Source organism: Corvus brachyrhynchos, unplaced genomic scaffold (genome assembly GCF_000691975.1).
Source record: "Corvus brachyrhynchos isolate BGI_N302 unplaced genomic scaffold, ASM69197v1 scaffold783, whole genome shotgun sequence".
Classification (NCBI taxonomy): Eukaryota; Metazoa; Chordata; class Aves; order Passeriformes; family Corvidae; genus Corvus; species Corvus brachyrhynchos.
The window spans coordinates 87,679-108,132 of record NW_008236979.1 but is presented as its reverse complement, the minus strand read 5'-3'; the positions used below and the strand labels follow the sequence as shown (position 1 = coordinate 108,132).

The 20,454-nt window shown below is 44.9% G+C and overlaps 1 protein-coding gene across 2 annotated transcripts in view; it reads left to right on the top strand.

The window, feature by feature from the left end:
- The window catches only part of ABLIM1 (actin binding LIM protein 1), a 132,600-nt gene extending 125,159 nt beyond the window's left edge, over positions 1 to 7,441 (top strand). For both annotated transcript variants that reach the window (XM_017728610.1, XM_017728609.1), the window contains one exon: positions 1,198 to 7,441. In XM_017728610.1, the coding sequence (XP_017584099.1) occupies positions 1,198 to 1,319 (122 nt within the window). In that variant the 3' untranslated portion in view covers positions 1,320 to 7,441. The remainder of the gene's footprint in view (positions 1 to 1,197) is intronic.
- Positions 7,442 to 20,454: the final 13,013 nt, after the last annotated feature.

The window sequence follows — 20,454 nt, the reverse complement described above, 5'->3', positions numbered from 1 at the left end:
AAGTTGTTTGTTGTTTGTGAAAGCTGAAACACTGAAATGCGGGTCCTGAGAAATGTGGGACGATTTCTCAGCACTAATCAGGGAAAGGTGAATCAGACATTGGGAGGAAGCAGCTGCATCTCCTCGAACGATCTCCCACACCTCTGTCTCCCTGCTCATAGGCTGAGCTTTTCACAATCCCCTTAGGTTTTCAGGCATTTCATTATATACTGCTGGATTTGCTAAAAGCCCCAAATTGCACAAATTTCACAGAATCCATATTGGAATGGAGCAATACTTTGTTCTATCTTGGATCATCTCTTAGCTAAGAGTCTGTGTCAGCCATCCTTGAGGATCAAAAGTCTAACTTTCTTTACCTCATCATGAGTCCTGTGACTTAGACTGGCTGATATCCAAAAATACGAGGATCTAAATCTCTGCCAACAAACAAATATAGTTTACAACTTTGTGGATTAGGAAGACTTAAGCAGCCCAGTGGAATGCTGGGGACGCTTATGTTGTTTGTAGTCAGTTAATCTTCTGTGGAGATGAATGGGAGGAGCCACAAAAATGTGGGTAATTTGGGTAATAATTTGGGTTTATGCCCATTTTTATTATTAGATATGTGGTCACTAATCAGAATTCAGTGCTGCATTAGATTAGTGCCGCAGGGAGACACTTTCCCCATCCAGTGCACTCCAAAGTGGCCGAACAAGAAGTAACTTGTGCACAGGACAGCACCAAAAAGTGTTTCATTAGCAGTAGAGAAGTGTGCTGAACAGTTAGGCTGCCCAGACATCTTCCTTCTCAGAACTTGGAGCATGTCAACCTTCAGCCCCTCTGCAGAGCTCTCCTGAAAAACCCGGGTCTGTTCGGATTTCCATAGGCAGAGGGGACTTGCTAAAGCTGGGATGGGAGTGCAGGAGCTGGTCCTGTTCTCTGGTCTATCACTGCTTATTGGATGGCTTCAGACCAATCATTTCTCTGTCTCTTGCTTATTCAGCAAGTGAAATAGTTCCCTGATTGATTCCTTGGGCACCCAGGTCCATGAGGACTTGGATACGTGTATTGCCAAAGCATTATTTTTTTCCAGCAATGGCTCTTACACAGCGACATTAAATCCCTAAGGCACTCCAACCTCCTGTTGTGTCTCTTTGGCTTTGACTGACCATTGCCTTTTCTCCTTTATTTTTTTTTTCTTCCCTCCTTTTTTTTGTTTTTTAAAGCGTCACTTAGCACCTGAAGTTTTTCAAGAAATATTTGGCATGACGATACAGGAGTTTGACAAGTTACCTCTCTGGAGACGCAACGACATGAAGAAAAAAGCAAAACTCTTTTAATCTCCCTTTAAACAAACCAACAACAAATGATGCATAGAATATTGTATCACACAGTCCAAACTGTTTGGAAGCAACTACTTATCCACCAAAAAGGGAAAATCAACATAGTGGCACCTCTGTACACATCAGTTGAACAAGATGAACAGTTGCCCTCCTGGAATGCAGGGAGAAAATACCTGGGCTCAGAAACAGCAAGGATAGTTTTCAGAGGTGTCAACCTGTTACCTGTTATTATACAAGATAGAAAACTGTTCTGTTCTTCTCCCTCAATGATACTCCCTTTACTTCTCTCCACAATGCGATGGACTTTATTGCTAGAGCCAGGAAGTGCCCTTAGGATGCCTTGTAGACTAAAGTAGTTGTAACCACTCCAAGAACTGGAAGAGAATATATACATATATAAATATATATATATATATATATATGTATGCGTGTTTGCCTGTGTGCGCACATGTATTTATATCTCTCCATCTATCTCTGTGTGTGTATGTGTGTGTGTATATGTGTGTATACATGGAGAGGGACATAGGTAGGTCTGTAGAGAAGGAGAAGCCCCTTGTAACTTATCCACGTGGTCACATTAAGGCTTTCACCCAACTGTTTCTTACTTGGCACTCTTTTGACACTTCTTCATGTAACACAACCTGCAATGGTGGGTGCTCTGCTCACCTGCAGGACATACCACTTGGATTTCTGGAAAATGGACTCCTTGTAAATATTTGCTAGGGTAGAGGAAGTGAATTGCTGTGTGTGTTGTCAGTCTTCCCTCTTCCACACTTTCTGCTTGAATTAATAAGGCTGGAGCTTAACCAGTCCTTTGAATAATTTAAAATCATTTAAGTAATGGGAATGATGGAGAAGAGTCAGTTTTCTTGTAATTTACTCCAGGAGGTGGGTGGATGGGCGTGGGAGTGACAGAGTGAGAAAATGCTATTTTAAGTGTACCCTGGTTTGCACCCAGAGATTTTAGGACAAACTCCCTGCTAGTAATTACTAGTACAGCTCATCAGACTGCAGTGGAGTTGTAGGATTTTACAACGGCAGGGAGGATGGTTCTCTGCAAGCTAACATGCAAATTCATCCCTCTTAGGGAGGAATGTTTATGAATTAAAAGGTACCATCAAGGTGCCAAGCTCTGCCAATAGAGGCTTTTTGATTAAACTGCAGTAGCTGTTCTCAATATGGCACAGTGCATGGGGCCAAGCACTCATTTTAGTTAATTTAGGTTTTCACTTGTGCTTGGAAAAGAGGGCACAGACTTTTTTTTTTTCTTTTCCTCTGTTGAAGCATCAAAGCTCCAGCCTTGGTTATTTTTATTTCCCTTTGTGCCTGACTTGGTTTTTGAAGACAGAGTAATCATGCAAGACAGTTTCTGAGCTGCATTGAACTCCTTATTGCTTTCAGTCTTCTTCCAATATGCTGCAGCTTGAAAAACTGCCTGTATATACCTTAACTGCTTCTGGGCAAGTCCTATACAGAGGAGGACATGAGCACCAAAGTAATTGAATGGATGCATTGTGACTGCCAGGTCAGCTTTTTCTCTTCCTTGGTGCTTAACTGCCAATGCGTAACTGCACTAATGAGCCTGTCTCCTGATAGGAGAGGGACACTGAGGTTCTGTGTCTGTCAAAGAATATCAAGGTTTCCTTTTTAATGCAGAAACTTCAGGCACTGGAGACATCAGAACCTTTGTATTTTCTGTTATATGAGACATTGGTGTTAAAATCTGGAAGTCAGGAAGGGGAAACAGTCCCGTGTAGTTCTGAGATTCAGTATCACTGTGTTGAGTTCTCTGTATCACCAAATTACATTTCATCATGAACTGTGCAGGACAGCCCAAACCCTGCCTCGTCTTTGCTGGTTTAGGAAGTCCTGTTGTGACAGATCACTGTGGTTCCTTTGATAAAATCTGAGATGAAGATTCAGTGTGTGAGAGACAGAGACTAGGGCACAGCACCTGCTCCATGTCCCTAGAGCTAAGGGAATTTGGGTCTGTGGGACAAGCTGGAGTACATGCCACCATGGAGATCTGGCATCATCCCCACTGAACAGAAGTCCCTGGGGACACTGTGACACACACACTTGTGAGTGAGCTCTCTGGGTGGTACGAGGTTGCAGCAGGGATCAGTGTAAGATGTTTCACTCCATTTTTCAGAACATGCATCTGAAAGGTTTTTAGAGGAGCTCTGAGAAGTAAATGGGAGTGTTAGGGGCTTGGGCAGGTTGAGATGCATTTCTGAGTGACTGCTGAAACCAAATCCATATGATGAAAGAACAGCAGTGTTTTACACTCACAGACTTCCTGAATGCTGTGGTCTCAGAAATTCAGTGTTTGGTCACCTGCAAAGTGTGGCTTAACTTTGAGATGAACATTTGTTTTAGTGCATTTAACCTATTAAAAATCTCCACATTGTCATCCCATATCCTATAGACACTGAAACTATTAGGCATCACAGGTATTTTAGTCCAAGTCACCTTGACCATACCCCTTTTAGACCTGAAGAGTTGCTCTCTCAAGGATGTGAGCTGCCAGTCTGCATTTTTCTGTCCCCATCTCTAGGTTACTACTGAACTTCTCATAGCACATCCAAACACACTACCCAGTCATTTCAGAAATGACTAAGCCAGGTTGTTTTCTTACCTCTCCCTCCTATGCAAAACAAAAAAAAAAAAAAAAAGAGAGGAAAAAAAAAAGAAAAAAAAGAAAACAAAGGAATTTAAAAAAAAAAAGGAAAAAAACAAAAAAAAGAAAACAAAGGAATTTAAAAAAAAAAGGAAAAAAAACCCTCAGCTTCTTAGGCTGTGAAGGATGGCATGGTAATTTGGATCTGCCTCATCAACTGAGAATTTAAAACTGCAGCTGAGTCTTGGGAAGGAATGAAGAGAAGCCAGCTTAGATGTTGCAGAAACAATTCATCTCTGACTGGATTTTTGGGCCACTGCTGGCTCCCATCTCACTGGTGCGGAGCAGTCAGTCAGTTCACAGCCCTCTATGCTAGACTTACTACTGCTTTATTCCTCACTGAGAACATGAAGGGTTTTCTGAGCTTCAGTTTCATGCCTACAGTTAATTCCCAACCACCTACATGTAGACACACCCCAACAGATCATCTGTCCACAAAACCCACAGCTGCAGCCAGCCATGGGGAGGGAAGATTTCTGCAGTGGGCTCTTAGTGATTGTCACTGCAACATTTTCTGTTCCTTCCTCTGGTCTTCCCACCTAAAAACAAAATGTAGCCCCAGGGAGAATTTTCTTTGTAGGCAATTAATCATTCTCCTGGTATCCATTGAGTAGCAGTTCTTAGTAATTCCCCTCTTTGATGTTCCCTTGAGACATGTCAGGAGTTGGACTAGATGGTCTTTAAAGGTCCCTTCCAACCCAAATCATTCTGTGATTCTATGAATATGCCTTAAGTACATGCTTGTGTTCTTCTATCTCCTGCAAAGCATTTAAGCTTCTGACAAATTCCCATCCCATCAATGCTATCAACAGAATGTCATTACCAAGATGACTGAAAACTGTTTGCTTTTGTCTTCTTCTTTCTCCTTTTCTGCTTTAGGAGCAATGTAAGAGCAAGGCCCAGTCAAAGTGTTGCAGAATAACCCCACGTGTACACATGGGATGATGTACACATGGGATTATGTACACATGCAGGTCCTTGAGCACAGGTGCACGTGTGGCACACGCCCTCCCCATTTGGAGCCCATTAAATATCGAGTGTGGTGTGTTGTGGATGTACTGCAGTGTGCTGTGAAAGGTTAGGCTGGCAGAACTCAATAGCTGTATTTGGGGTAAGACATCTCTGTGGCTCCAGTAGTGCTTTTACTTCTGTGAAGATAGATATCATCTCTCCTTACAAAGTCCTATAGTCCCAAGTCTGTGGGCCAGGCACTGAAGTGCTTGCTGCCCTTTTCCTGTTGTAGTTGGGAAATCCTTTCTCAGCCATGTAGTTCGTATGTCCTGCTGCTCAAGGGAGGTCATCAGCAGCCTCTTTCATAAGTTTGCTACACTGAAGTTAGACATATTTTGAAGTGAATCCCTTTCCACAATCCGTTTGTCTCCTCACAGGGTAATATTGATGGACAGAGAAGGGTTAAGGTCTGGGAAGGAGGAGGGCTGGCATAAGCTTGATTTCTCCAGGGCTTGCCAGGGTGATGTTTGGCAGGATTAAAGGAAAACACTGGCATGAGCCTGTAGTACCTGTTTCAGACTGTGGGGAAGTCAAGTTTGGAGTTCATAGCGTGTGAGCACCCACACTGAAATTAATGGTATGAAGCTGTTAGAACAAGCAACAGGAAAATTAGGCCCCAGAATGGTAAAAATATGAACATCCTCTAAACTCATCTTGGAATGACTTATTTTGGCTCACCCTGACTTAGGAGGAGATGTTGGCATATTTGGACCATAGCCTCGTAGAGCAGACAGATGAAAACCACCCTTTCTCTCACTCTGTGATTCATTGCTTTCCTCTGGAATGTGTTTGTGGAGGAGGACGTCCACATCCTGAATGTTACCTACAGCAGTGAGGAACACCAGTCAGTGATAATGACAATTCAATAAAACACTTGCAGGAAACCAGAATTAAGCTAATCTGTCCCAAAATGCCACTCATCTTTCCATGCCAGAGGGACGCTTAGGGCTTGTCTCCACTGCCCCCTTCCCCATTCAGTTCTCCCCAGGTCATGGTCTGGTTTGTGGCCCTGTCAACACACCCACTAGAGTCCAGCACAGTCTTCAGGGTAGATGCTTAGCAAGGGCTGGTCTTGACAATATGTGGTACATTTTTACCCCATTGCTGCAAAATGAAGAGCAGGAGAGGGCTCCTGAGCACTGTGACAGTAGCACAATGCGCCTTTTCCCTTTAGTGTAGAAACACTCCTATCACTGTGGGCTGCACCACTGCTCTGGCTGATCGGTTTTGCCTTGTGATTTCTCCCACACACCTTTTTTGTGCTTAATAAAAAAAAGAAACAACAAAAAATCCATTACAATGCAAAGATACCAAGTTTTCAGTGAGACAACTCTGCTGGCAGGAGCTTTGTGATGCCCACATTTGGCAGAAGTGTTATTAATTTTAATGTAAGCATCAGTGCAGGAAGTGGGAATGTAATTGGCCATTAATGTTGTTTGCCTGTATGCAAAATAAATTATTTGTTGCCCAAAGGGCTTCTAATAGGGAAATAGATTTCTGCTAATGAGTTGCTCAGAAATGCTCGTCTTTGTGAAGAGGGAGTACTTCCATGTGCACTGTGGTCCTTCTTTTGAGGTAAAACAGAGATGACAAAGGCAAACAGTAACCTGTTCTGTCAGGATCACCACAGTTAGTACAGGTGTTGCTCCCAGGACTTGCAGAACCGAGGCCCACAGGATCTTGCCCCTGGGCGTTAGGAAATGCAGCATTTCAGCAGCAGAAGCAGCTGTGGGAATCCCAGCGGTGCCTTACCAGGCTGAGTCTCTAGCTCCCTTAGGATGCTTTGACAGGTCCCACTGGACATTTGCCTGGGCTTTTGTCACGGAACACCTACAGAATGCACTTCCCCCCAGATGCAAACCCGCTGGCAGCGGTGGAGCCTCTCGCTGGCCCCCCACCCCTGGAGCCAGGGAAGCCTCTGGCTGCTGTGTGTGCCCACAGCGAGGAGCTCAGTGTGTCACTCCCAGATCAGCCCTGTCCAAGCAGTGAGGCTTGGTCGTTGTGGACAACTCTTCCTGTAAGGGGGCCTTACAGCTGGGGGCTTTTTTTAAGCTTTGGAAACTGAAACTAATTTTTTAAAGGTATACTTTCCTTTAAATCAGTAGATTTTGGCAATAGAATTTTTTTATTGTTTTATTTTTCTTTTCTCCTCCCTCCACATGTTACAAACCAGCGTTTTGGGGAGGTGTACCTGTGTTTTCCATTCATCTGTCTCTTTTTCTGAGTCTCTGTAAAAGTGAATCAATGTCTTGTCTGTACAGTAAGTCTGCTTGTATGCATAATGAGAAGTTGAGCTGGGTTGCTGTTCCGTACAATTAGTGTTTCCACTGTCATACTGCAAACAGCACATATTGCACTCCTGTGCCACTGTAATCTGCATCACTGTTGTACTCAAGTCAATGAATAAAGTTTGGAGCTTTATTCTTAATTTCTGGATTCATGTTGCCTCATTTACTTTGGTTATCTTTTTTTCATTTTGCAGAGTTATAGCAAAGTTCTCTTACAAAATAGGATGTATGCTCAAGAAGAGAGCTCTCAGGTGAGATATGAGTGATCAGAGCAAGACAGATGACAGTTACAGGTTTGAAATTTGTCACAAGGCTTCTTGTAGCTAATCCACTAGAAACAGATACTCAGTAGAAATAGATATTCGTGCAAACCACATAGAAGTGTTACTTGCGTTGTCAGTTGTGGTTTAAAATGACCTGAGATACCAGCAAGGTGAACTAGACCATGCTCTTGTGTCAGCATCAAAGGCTAAATGGTTTCCTTTCTTGACCTTTGCAAATTCAGCTACAATGTTAGTCCCCATCTTGAAAATGGTTTATATTTAAAGTGAGGTGTTTGCTCAATCATCTGGAGTTTAAACCTGCCTACCCTTGGTGTGGGGTGGAAGGTGGGGGATGATGCCATCCAAGGAAATCGGGCGTTTATCACACCCATGATGTGCCGAACACCTGGGCCCAGCAGACCATCGTGGCAGCACAGTTAAGCACGTGGTGCTTCTGAGGATGTGATGCAGCACAAACCCTGCACAGTCCTTGAGCCTCCAGAAAGCCCCTGCAGCAGCAGGATCCATGCCCTGCAGATACCAGGTTCTCCATCTTCTCTCCTACTCCTCAGCCCTCTGAGACTCCCCCCCTTGCCCTACCTTGATGCTCTCCACAGGTTCTCTCTCATGTCAAAGGTAAAGCTTCCCCAGGGTTTTACTTCAATGTACTGTGTTGAGAGTGTTTAAGGACTGAGTCTCCAATGAGATGAGGACTCAGGTTCCTGCTTGGAGAGCAACAGCTGGAGGATTCAACACCACCAAGAAGTTACTCTTTAGGAAGGTTCATATCTGCCTGGATTTTTGCTGTGTTGTGTATGTGCTGAGACTTGCACAAGAGAAACTTCTCTGTGAACAAATCCAGCAGAGCAACCTGGTGGCAGTTAGAAATGTCCTTTCTTTGGATTGCATCTCGGGGCATCTCCTGTTAACCTCCCTGGGCATCTTCACTCCTTTAGGAAGTAAGGAAGGTCTGTGCATGAAGTACCTGCTTAAAAAAACACAAGTGAAAGTCTATGATTTGGCCTTGGGACTTTTCTAGACAGTTTCCCAAACATAGAAAAAACTCAAAACCCAAAGTCTCCCTTTAGAATCACTCTGTCTCTTGAAAATCCACCAGCTGGCAGTCAGCTCCCTCCCTCAGCAGTTACAGTGCAGTGCCAGCCCTGGGACATGTCCTGCCAGCCCAAGCTCTCAGATCCCAAGCAGCAATCCCAGCTGGGGATCATTGACCTGGCAGTGTCATGGAGCAGTTGCTCCATTACAGCCTCCCCCAGACCAGGGAACATTATCCCTGACTGCACTTCTGTGTGTCCAGCAAATTCACAAAGATCCATTCCAGTCATCGGTCCCACGGTGTGACAGTGCCAGCCCGCCTAAGCACATTTTAAATTTCCCTCTGGTTAAATACACAAGCCCACTGAAATCTAAGTCTAGGATTGCTTTTTTTTTTTAAATTGTTAGCCCATTTCCCCCTGCTCCCCTCCTCCCCACAAGTAATGTGAAGTTTATGACCCCTGAGTAATGACTGTGGAATGCTCTGCATCCTACAGCCATGGCGAGGCATCTGGCAATGGGAATCTTCACAGCATGTAAAAAATACACAGATAATACCATTGTAAATAACTCAGATCAAAACAAGTCAAATGTCAATGCTAATTTGCTGTCAAGTATAGCCCAAGACCACTTCCTCCTGCAAGAGGAGAGACCCAGTTCCCACGTGTGACTTGCTCCCCACCTAAAGAAGCTTATTCTCCACCAAAAATCTCTCCAAACTTAACAAGAGTGGAGTTTTTTCTCCTTAATGTTTTATTTTTTCTGTAGCTTTTGTGCCTGTCTGCTGTGGAGTCCAAGGCTGGGAAATGAAACTTCAGTTTTGCCTGACATTTTTCTATTGTTAAAAAGGACTCTTGGGAGAGATATTTACTGTTTTCCATGGCTCAGTCAGAGGGCAAGAGAGAAAAGTTGTTCCAGGAGTCCCCATTACAAAGCATTTTTTCACATAGGCTCACTTTTATTTTTTAAAGGCTGGGAGATTAAAGAGCCGGCAGCCCTGGAACAGGAAGTTTGCTGTACATCCAAAGGTCAGGTGGGTCTCAGACAGCCTCTGCTTCCAGCTCTTTTATATACACACTGCAGATTAAAATGTACATCCCAGGCTGGATGTAGCCATGGCAGTGATGGGGGCCCAGGGGTTTGGGGGAAAGGAAGAGAGGGGAAGCAGGAAAACAGCAGAGCGCAGCCTCTCCTCGGGCTGGGATTTCATAAGACAAAGCACTGGGTGGCTGTTCAGCCAGCTTAAGGTATTCCCACGCCCCCACAGCTTTTTTCTGCCATCAGATATGTCAGCATGACTGCTTGTGGGGTCGCTCTCAGTGACATTCGGGAACTAATCCTGCTTAAAAAAACATTTTTTACTTTTTATTTCATTGCATAGCATCGTTGGGGTTTTTTTATCTTCTTAAACCGAGTCAGTTCCCTGCTTTGAGTTAACCTCCCAAAATAGTTGTGCTGGGCATGAAAAATGGGGTGGCCACAAGTGAACAGTGGGGTCTGAAGGAAGAGCAGACCACATTAAACTGCCAGTGATACCACACTCTGTGTGTCATGAAAGCTGTCTCAAGTCCATGGCAGAGAGGGCAGCTGGTGGCATTCCTTCAATTCCAGCAGTACCACCACACCTCCTGTGACTGTCAGTTTAAAAGGGTAGCGTTGTCTCCAAGATGTTTGAGGGTCACACTGCTGGAGTTAGGTACTTGTACAAGGTGAGGAGTGTTTCAGCTGCCACCCCAGTATGAAAGAGGGAGGCAAGGGGGTGGACTAAATCCCATCTCCAACGTGCACCTTCTGGAGGAGGTGGCTGTTCTGCTGGCAGAGGAAGCCAGGTGCAGACCCTGAGAGCTCTGTGGTCTGTGTGAGGTTGGGTGTTTCGGGGCACAAGCTGGGACAGAGCCCTGCCAGGCACACTTGTTTGGTATTGTAATGTCTTTGCTAAAACTATATATACTGTTTGGACCTAAGTCAGGAGAAGATGATCTCTACAGAGGTGAGCTCCTCTTACTGAAATTCCTGGCCTTCCAAGTTGGCAAGAGCAAAGGTCTGGATGTAAATTATCAGTGCATCCCTGGGCAGCCAGTGAAGAAGCATCAAAAAGTGAGCCAGGTCTGCCAGGAACAGACTGACAGATCTGGAGGCTGATTTTGCTGCTTGGGGTCTGCCACACCTGGGAGTCATCTATTTCCCTTAATTTGGGCTATCCCAGCCCCCACAACTCCAGGCTGTGGAGGGAAGAGTCAATGATAGAACCAAACCTCTTTGTAGGAATAGCCCAGTAAAGCTGCCAGAGGGAAACAGGGCTCCCCCTTGGCTGCCTCTCCTGGATTTAGGCTGGATGCTGCAGAGGAGACAAAATGCAGCTGACTCCATTCAAGGAATTCATTGACAAAGGCTCTGAGGCTTTATGTGAACCAAAGCATTTGCTGTGAAACAAGAGACAAGGTAATAATTGAATCAGGGTTCACAATGAATGAACTGCTGCTGAGAAATGCCTGCTTCACAGCTTTGATATAGTCAGGATGTTCAATGACTGCCAGGGGCAAACTCTGTGGTATCTCAGTTAGCTCTTACCCTAATTACCGTTTACAGAGAAGTTGCTGCTAGATGAATGAGGACTGCAATATAAAGGACTTTAGTAAGATTTATTGATGAGACTACATGAATAATTCCCCTTGCAATGATGCATTTAAGACCACAGATACTGTGGGAGGAGGAAAGCCAGTGTTTGATATTTTGAATGATTTTAAAGTGTGTGTTTTATTTTTATGTTTCAGCTATTGCTGTTCCCTCTAACTGTTCTCTTTCAAAAAAAAAAATTAATCCTCCTGCCACCTAGGTTTGTGAAACAATAGTAGATAATTGAAAATAAGCTTCTTCTGAGGCCAATAAATATTGGATAAATGACTCTATGATAACTGGTCTGCCATGGTGCTCAGGCAGCCCAGAATATAACGCTTCAGCACTCTGATGTTGCTCTGATCTCTTGGCACTCAAAGTTTGGGTTTTCCGTAACTAACTAATTGTTCAGCTTCCTGAAAATTACATTTGTGCTCTTTCTCCCTTGGGAGCAATCCCAACAGAGGACCCTTTGGAGAATTTTCCTGGGCCTAGCCAGTTTGAGTGACAAGGGAGGTACCACCAGGGCAGGCAGATAACCTGGGGGGAAAAGCTGGCTGAAAACTTGACCCTGTGAGGAAAAAACGAGTAACTTTTAATCATATCAGCAAGCCTGTCAGCCTCGACAGGCAGCCAACCCATTGCCAGTGCTGAGATAAAGGAAGGGATGAGAGAAGGCATTACCACTCAGTGGCAAGTTTCAGCAAAGCAGAATTGACCCTCTGCCCAGGTCCCAGGATTTGACTTCTTCTCCACATGGGGACACTCAGGAAAGTTCACTCCTAATTAACTAAACTTAAACCAAATTTACTAATCATCACCCCAAATGTCTTTAGTTAGATTAGCTCACTGTGGAATGGAGTAAACCAAAACAAATTTAAGACACTTGAAGTCTGAAGGTTTTGTAGGATGTTCTGCAAGTCCCTTGTGAGATACTAAAGCTGCTGTAGCTCACCAGTTCACCACCACTCCTCTGCTGCATGTCACCTCCTAAAGCTGCAGCACTGAAGCCTCTGAAGGGGTGAACACTGCATGCAAACACCTGCAGGTTACTTCAAGAGATGTTCCTTGGTGGTGCCATGGCTTTGTGCTGAAAACTAAGTGCCACAACAACAATAGTGTTTGGTGAGTGGCCAGTGAGAAGCAAGCAGGGGACAGAATAGGCAACATCTCTTGAAACAGCTTCAGTTCTGAGAATTGCCTATCAGCAGAAACCTCTTCCTGTAGCAGGAACTCACTTGTGACCTGTGGCCTGTCTGTGGGGAGACCAGAAAGGTGCGTCCAGGCTGGACCACGTGCAACTGTACAGTCACCTTCTGCCCACACAGTCTGTTGTGGCTGCAGCTCTTTGCTCCCTAGGGATGGGCAGATGATGGATTGAGTGTGCAGGGGCCTCAGGCACTGCAGGACACTCTTCCCTCGTGCCACTTGTACACGAGGTGATGCACACACCATTCCCCAGTGTAGCCGGTGGCAGCCCTAATGGCCCATGGTCCTGGGCGACTCTCCCAGTTGCTCCTCTCCTCCAAAAAAACCATTTCTGGGCACCTGGCCTGCAGTGTGAAACAGTCTTTGTGTGATATTTTGTCAGCTACAAATAATTGAAAAAGGCCTACATAAAGTCCTAATTGTGTCACAGAACAGGCTCTTCAGTCATCCATCTTCCTATTAAACTTGTGAATTTCAGCTACTCAGCCCTGTTGGAGTTATTTTCCCCTTCCCCTCCTTCTTCTTTTAAGCTTCTATTTATATTCTCTCAGTTGTCTCTGCCAGAAGATCTCATGTGGATACATTAGGCCTTTTCAAAAGGAAAGTTGGATTACAGCGATTTTTCTCCCCGTAGGACACAACAGCTTCATCATTCATAACAGAGCAATACACTATAACTTCATTATAGATGGCATGAAGCTGGCCTATTTAAACAGAATACTTAATGATGGTTAGGAAGGCAGGAGAAATTCAGCTCCACAGCTCTGTGTGTGAAAAGAGAAACAGCATTTTTTGGTTTTTACTGAGGCGGATTTCTTGATTCTTAATTAAATCTCTTTTCACAGGAACAAAAAAAAAAAAAACAAGTGGAAGATTCAACTGACATAGGTGAGACCTATTACCTGGCAGTTAATTCCACTTTGGCAGGTAGTTTGGCATACTCTAACATATAATATTTATAGCAGGGAAGGAAACTTGGACTCCTCCGTAGTACTCAGCCTCCACTGAAACAAGCTGCAGTTTACTGGTGCCGTATGACCACAGGTTCTCATTCTTTCCCCTTGCCCACCTCAGCAGTGCTGACCACAGAAGCTCTGCTCCTTGACTTCGACTGAGTAGAACTGGTTAAGGCCTAAAGAAAAACTGCAGGCTGAAAACCACTCTTTTTGGGAAAATGCCAGAATAAATAGCCTTTTGCGAGCTCACAGCTGACATGAGACCACAGTTTGCAGTGATGACGGGGGAGGCTTAAAAAAATCCCAGTGAAAATGTAGCAAGATGTAAAAATTAATGTTTTCCCATATTTTGATAAAATTAGTTTTTCTTCTCACCCGGGTAAGCTTTCCTGGTGCTGAAAGGTGCCAAGAGTTCAGCTCTGTTCAGGCAAGTCCTCCATTTACAGCTTGAGAATCCACACAGATTTTTTTCTTCTAACTTGGGAGAAATTTTGTTCAATGCTGGTTTACTGGTAAAATCTGTAAGAGAGGATGAAATTTCTAATATTTTCTCAGCTGTCCTTAATGGGAAAGCCATGATTTCCTATCCTATCCCCTCAAAAATAGTACCATGTTGTCATGAATGAGTGTTTAGGTCACTTAAAGAATCACCAGCAAAGGCATCAGCAAAAGCAGGTTTAATATGGAAGAGAAAGTGCAACAAAGTTCACTGGCAATGTTTATTCTACTAGCTCCTAGGTGATTAAAGCACACGGAGAAAAAAGCAAACTAAAATCTAAAATCAATTCATCTAAAACCAAAATCAATTCCAAAATTATCCATGTGGAGCCTGGGAGGAGGCATTGGGGAAAGTGTAAGGATAGGAAAGAGTAAAAAGGAATAAGGGACACCCTTCCCAGGTTCACAGTGGACCCCCTTGCCAAACTGAGCCCCAGAACTCACTAGTGGTTTAGGTCTAGAGGTTTAACAGCCCTTAAACTTAAGAGCACTTAATCAATAGCTTAAGTTAAACAATTTAACAAAGCATTCATATAGAATTTACTATAAGCACAACAGCAACTCACAGGCCTAGCTTACTTGAAAATCTAAAGTACTTAAGAGTCGAGGAGAGCAACATTCCCAGTACATTTGGTATGGCATATTCACACTTAAACACACGTGCATCTAAAGGAGCCAGTACAAGGCGTATATACCCATGACAAATTCCCCTTGAATTCAGGGGAGCACTCATGTTGGATGCCTTTACATCTTCTCAAGAGGTGACGGGTTGAGCCTGGAGGATTTGGGGGTATCAGCCCAGGATCTGTCAGTGTTTGGCGCTGGTCCTCCGAGAACAGCAAATGTGGGAGTTTGTGGCTCTGAGAGGCCCCACTCCGAGGGGGGTGCTGGGGCAGCCACTGCACTCCAGGAGACCTCAAAGGGCCTCTCTTTGGACTGCTGTTTATAGGGTCACAAGAGAGTTGGCTTCAGCCATATAATATTCCATCCTGGCGGCAATTCAGGTCAGTGGCTTTCTTTGAAAGTTCAATTACAAAAATGCTGTTCCGCTTGGGCTGTTATTCAGGCAAGAAAAATAAGTTTCCAAGGCTGTTTGTAAAAAACAGGAGCATGTTAGACAGCACTAATTCCTGGGAGCAGACAGTGTTTCTGATAAGCTTGAAAGTAGCTCAGCCCAGCTGTTCTTCAAGGCCAAGACCTAAGGAACATCGCTGAGATCATAGGCCAGGAGGTTCATGGGGGGATGATGCACCACCACACAGGGCTAACTACGCATCAGGACTTTGTATCAGAAACTCAGGAAGTTGATGGCCACATCCTGTGGTGCCTGTGAGTGTTACAAGCTGCAGTACAGTGCACGGATAACCGGTGAGGTCTGCTGGTGTGAGCATCCCCATGTGGAGTTTGCAGGGAAGGGGAGCAAAGAATGCCTGGGACTCCTTTAACTGATACTGAACATTGTCAAAGGAAAGCTGAGGGGCTTCTCGGGAGGGGATAGTGGGTCTGGGGTGAAAAAAAAAATACAAGGAAGAAATGACTCCAGGAGGAACAAACGCTGTGGCTGTTGAGCACACTGTCTGGTCAGCATGCCTCATACTTTGGCCACAAGAAGGTATTCTATCTGTCAAGGGGAAGAAAACAATTCAAGCTATTAGGACTCCCTGTAATTTGGCCTACAAGCAGTTTGGACTTAACAACTGAAAAGGAAATGTTAAAGAATGGGAAGCCAAGAGAAGCTCATCAGAAAGACATCTGGTCCTGCTGTCCTTAATGGGAAATCCCCCCCTCCCTCCAGCCACCCTCTTCCTAGCCACGCTCTTTTGAAACAGTTAATGTCTGAGAGAATCCAAAACATTGCTGGAATGTATCAGTGATGAAGCTTTTGTATAGCTGAACAGCTAAACAGCTTGGTTTTGTTTGTGTTAGGGTTGATTGTCTTGCCTTTCATCGGTGAAAGTCAGAAATGGCTGGACAGAAGTTAATGGAGCAATAGTGGTCGAAGGCCAGCTTCAGCTGGGGGAGAATCTGGTCACCTCTTTTATGGCTAGAACCATGAAATGTTTCACAGGGAAGTAAAAAGACCTCAAAAGAGGCACCCATAGACAGCATACTTGCAAATCACCCGAGATGAAGGATTCATGCTCTCCAACAGAGCATTTAGTTCTCTTCCAGTGAGCAGCTTTGCTTGGAACAACTATTCTGTCCCAGTGACCCATCTGCCTCTCTGTTTCTTCTGGCCCTTTCTTCACTGACTGAACCCTGGCAGGCTCCCAGTGCCTTCCTGGAACCAAGGAACTCATCTGGTCTGCTATAAAGCACCCACAGAGATTAGTTATGGGGAAGGATTGCTGCTCATGCTCCTGAGTGGGTAGCCCAGGATCTTTAACATGTTTCTGCACTCAGCCACGTGGCAATGCCATTTATCACAGCCTCTCACAGAAAGTTGTGTTCCCAGGGCCTGGGTGGCTCAGAGTTTCTGCACAGGATGCAGAGTGTTTGATCACATGAATCAGGACAGCTGGCAGAGTCCAGCTATTTAGACCTCCTTAAGGAATGAGCAGAGGACTCTGTTCAAATTCCCAAAACCAACCATATTCCCTTCATCCCTTAAATCAGAAAATCTGGAAGACCAGTGGGATTCAGCAGATCAGCATTCAAAGACATTGATGAAAGCTCTATAAACGTCCTGAAGTCCCACCAGTACTCCCACCCAGAAGGAAGATCAGGGGGACTTTCAAGGAGACAGCTGAGCTGTGACTGATGATTGCTCTTATCCAGTCCCAGCTGTGTGTTCCCACCTGCTCAGTGGTCTCCTCCTTCCATCCAGCTGCAAGTGCTTGCCATTTACCTGGTACTGTCCCAATCCTGCCTGGCTCTACTGCAACCCAACTCAGGTTCTCAGGTGGCAGAAGAATATGCCATTTTAGTTTTCTGTCATTTCAGCGTGGAAGTTGGTCCAATAGCTGTGAAGTGACGCTAGGAAGAGAGATCATTTGGCCAGAAGCAGGGAGAGGACAGACTTCTCCCAGAGACAGCAATGTTGTTTTGCTGGCTCAGATGTCCATAGGTCCCCAGGCTTTGTTGTTGTTCAGAGGGATCCACCAATAGACAAAAGGAATTCTCCTACCTCAGATTATTGGCAGCATTACAGCCCAGCACTGCAGACAGGGACCCCAAAGTGAAGAAGTCTTTGGCTTCCTCATTTCTTGGCATTTTCCAGGACACACCTCAGCTTTAAGCTCAGCTCAGGTCTGCCACAAAACCCACCTCTGCTCAAATCTCTCTGAAAAAGTTTTATGTCTGCTTGACCTCAACTGTCCACAGAGATAACACACCCTTATCTAAGAAGGTACCCAAGATGATGTTTGGAAGGAAAGAGGACACAAGTGCAACACCACTGATCTAAGCAGATCTCCCTGCTAATCCCAGTCTGCCAAGCCATCTTATTCCTCCATCTGTCCTCCAGGTGCCTGTACAAGGGGAGTATTTGACACAACTTCCCATCTTTCAGGAGCTGAACAAAACCCAGTTAACTTTACCTCTGACTGAACTTGGTCTTGCTGAGTAAACTCCTGAACTAGGCTTTTACAGCATTGATAAGTGCATGGGGAAGAGAGAAAGAAAAGCCTCGTGAAACAACAGACACACTTATGTGTGGAGGAAATTTCTAGCTTTTGTTCTGCCAGATGGAATATTTTCCCTGAAGAAAGGAAGAAGTCTGACCACTAGGGACTGCTGCAACTGGAATGAGCAAAGTCTGGGAGAAAGTACCCCAGAGAGCAGCTCTGCACTATCCAGGTCAGGTGTGGTTCTTCCTGACAGTCTCCATCAAGCACAACTCCCCTGAAGTCAGTGGAGGGCACCTGCACACAAGTTCTCATGGCAGGGTTCCCTCTGGCTTTCACCACAGAGAGGTCAATAACTTTCACCACACTTTGAGTTATTCTTAAACCAGAGGTAAAGCAAAATAAATGCAAGGAAAGAGAAAAAATTCATAGCAACGATTTAGACAAACAGACATTAAAGACTTTGCTGATGCAAAAGGTAGGTGTAACAATCAATAATACTAATCAAAAACATTAATGAAACAACGCACACCTGCTTAGTCTACTTAGGGACAAATGAAAAGTGTTTAGCATTGCCAGGGGAGAAAAGAGAGGATCAGGATTATGCTACTGCGCAAGGTATTTAGCAAATTGTTGTAATTGTTAATAGATTTTGTTTAGGCTTCTAAATTTCTCTGTTTCACAGGAAGCAAAAGAGCTTAAAGGCAGTAAGTCCAGAGAAGCAGAATGACATCAGTTGACACCACAGAACAGTACAGGAAAACTTTAGCCAAAAGTGCCAGTTTCACTAGCCACCAGACTGCCTATCAATACAGCATGAATATGCAGGGAAAAAAGAATTAAAACATGTCAACTATAGTATGAACCTCTGCACTGAAGGACAGGATGTCAGCTGCATAAAAAAGGAATTAAAGAAGATGAGCTTGGCCCTCCAGGCTTTTCACACCTGAGTCATCATTAATAACAATAATAATAATCATCAATAATAATCATAATCATAATTAATAAGCATCACTAATAATAAGAAGGAAAAAAGCAAGGAATACATGGGTGTACAGGTAGATGGCTGTTATTTTATTGGCTCCAAGAAGCTCCACCAGGAAAACCAGTTTGCAAGTGTTTGCTCTACCTGAGCACAGTGGCAAAACATCTAGATTTCAGCACCAACACTGGGAACATTAATTCCTCATGCCAAGCAGGGTCTGAGTACTTCCCAGTTTTATTAAACCCCAGAACACAACAGCCGGTTGGAAATAGAATACTCCAAAGTATTTTAGGTACTTCCTACTGCAAGAGGAAGGCAAAAAAAAAAAAAAAAAGGAAGGGGGCAAACAGGAAGAACTTGTATTCCTCTGGCATTACTATTTGTCCCATTGTCACCTGTCCAGCAATTGCCATGGGTCTAACCAGCAGTCCTGGAATTCCAGAGCATCCTTATCATGGCAGGGGAAGGAAGGGACTACCAGGGAATGTAAAGGCTCTGGGTCCTGAAGACAGGAATCACAGGTATCTGATGTTTTGATCTTTCAAATCATCTTTAATTAGTTTGTGTAACTGGTATTATCCTTAATTAGCCTTGCTCAGTTCAGAATGCCTGCTCACCTGCTTCAAGATAGAGGCACACCTCAAAGGTTTGCAAGACCAAGGCCTACCCTTCTAGATTTTGAAAGCTATAGCCAAGAAGCAGCTGGGAAGAGCTCTAAGAGAAATATTCCTCCATGGCAGGCATAGTTATTTATTTATTTGTTTTTCTCCAGTCATTGCAGACTGCTATCTGCTTTCTGGATTTGATGGTTCAGGCACCTGGCTTGCCTGTCTCTTTGTGTGGTGGGTATGCACTGGCAAGAGGTGAGAGATGCTCCAGCCTCAGCTTCCTTGAGTGGCAATAGCTCCTTAGCCAACCTTGTTCTTGCATGGAGAGTTCCCACGTGGCACAGGTCACTTTCTGGTTCCACAGAGATCCTCTGAGAGGTGTCACCCCTGCCAAGCACTGCCTGGGAGGGTGGGGACAGGAGGGACACACAGGGACCCAATGAGTGTCAGGACAGTGCTCTTCCAGCCCAGCTGCTTGCATTCCATGTGACCCAAGAGAACCTGCTTATGGCTATTTTCAGAAAATGTAAGGAGGCCATATGATGGAGGCTTGGAGTTTTTCTACACAAACAGCAGTGACATTTCCCAGGCTACCTTGGACCATGGATGTCAATGGACTGTGGGCTGACAGCTCCAAACCCTGGGAAATACAGATCCTGTGAGCCCTCTGTTGGCTTTGTCTAACAGGTCCCAAGGAGAGCAGTTCATTTTCTAGGTTTATGGTTGGGTATTTTTCCACCCGCACACCCAGGTCAGGCACTCAGCCTCACCTCTTGCTATAAAGGACCTGTAATAGGAAGGTATGGTTCCCTTGTCCCCACACCAATGTTACTTTTGAAAATTTCCCCTATAACCCTCGGAGACTTTGCCTACTGTTACTTTCAATGCTCTCATTATTGATAAACATTAAATCCCTGCAGTGTCTCCAAAACTTTAGCCTGAGGACAGATTCTCACCTGTGCCTCGTATTGAGGCCAGACTTCTCCATGTGTTATTATTTGTGCACTTTGGACATGATAGTTCTGGCTGCCGTGACAGAAGTCAGGCAAAAATGTCACTGGGACTCAGGGAGAGGAACACATTCCTGTGAGATTGGGTCTGTCCAGGAGCCCGGTTCTATCAGGAAGCCTCGCTGAAATCACTGGAAAGAAGAGTGCAAATTCAGTGGCTGCGGGATACAGTTACCCCGGGGCGGAAGGAGAACCCAACTCACCAAGAGCAGGGAGGAGGTGGGTCTCTGGTAGGCTCCCACCTGGGCTCATAGCACCGGGACCACACACGGCTATCCCGGGATAACCAGGGCCGTTCTCTGAACGTGCCCAAAGCCCCACTGCAGCCAGAGGTCACCATCCCAAACACGGGGCACCCCTGAGGAGCCCCAGGAACCATCCCACGGTCT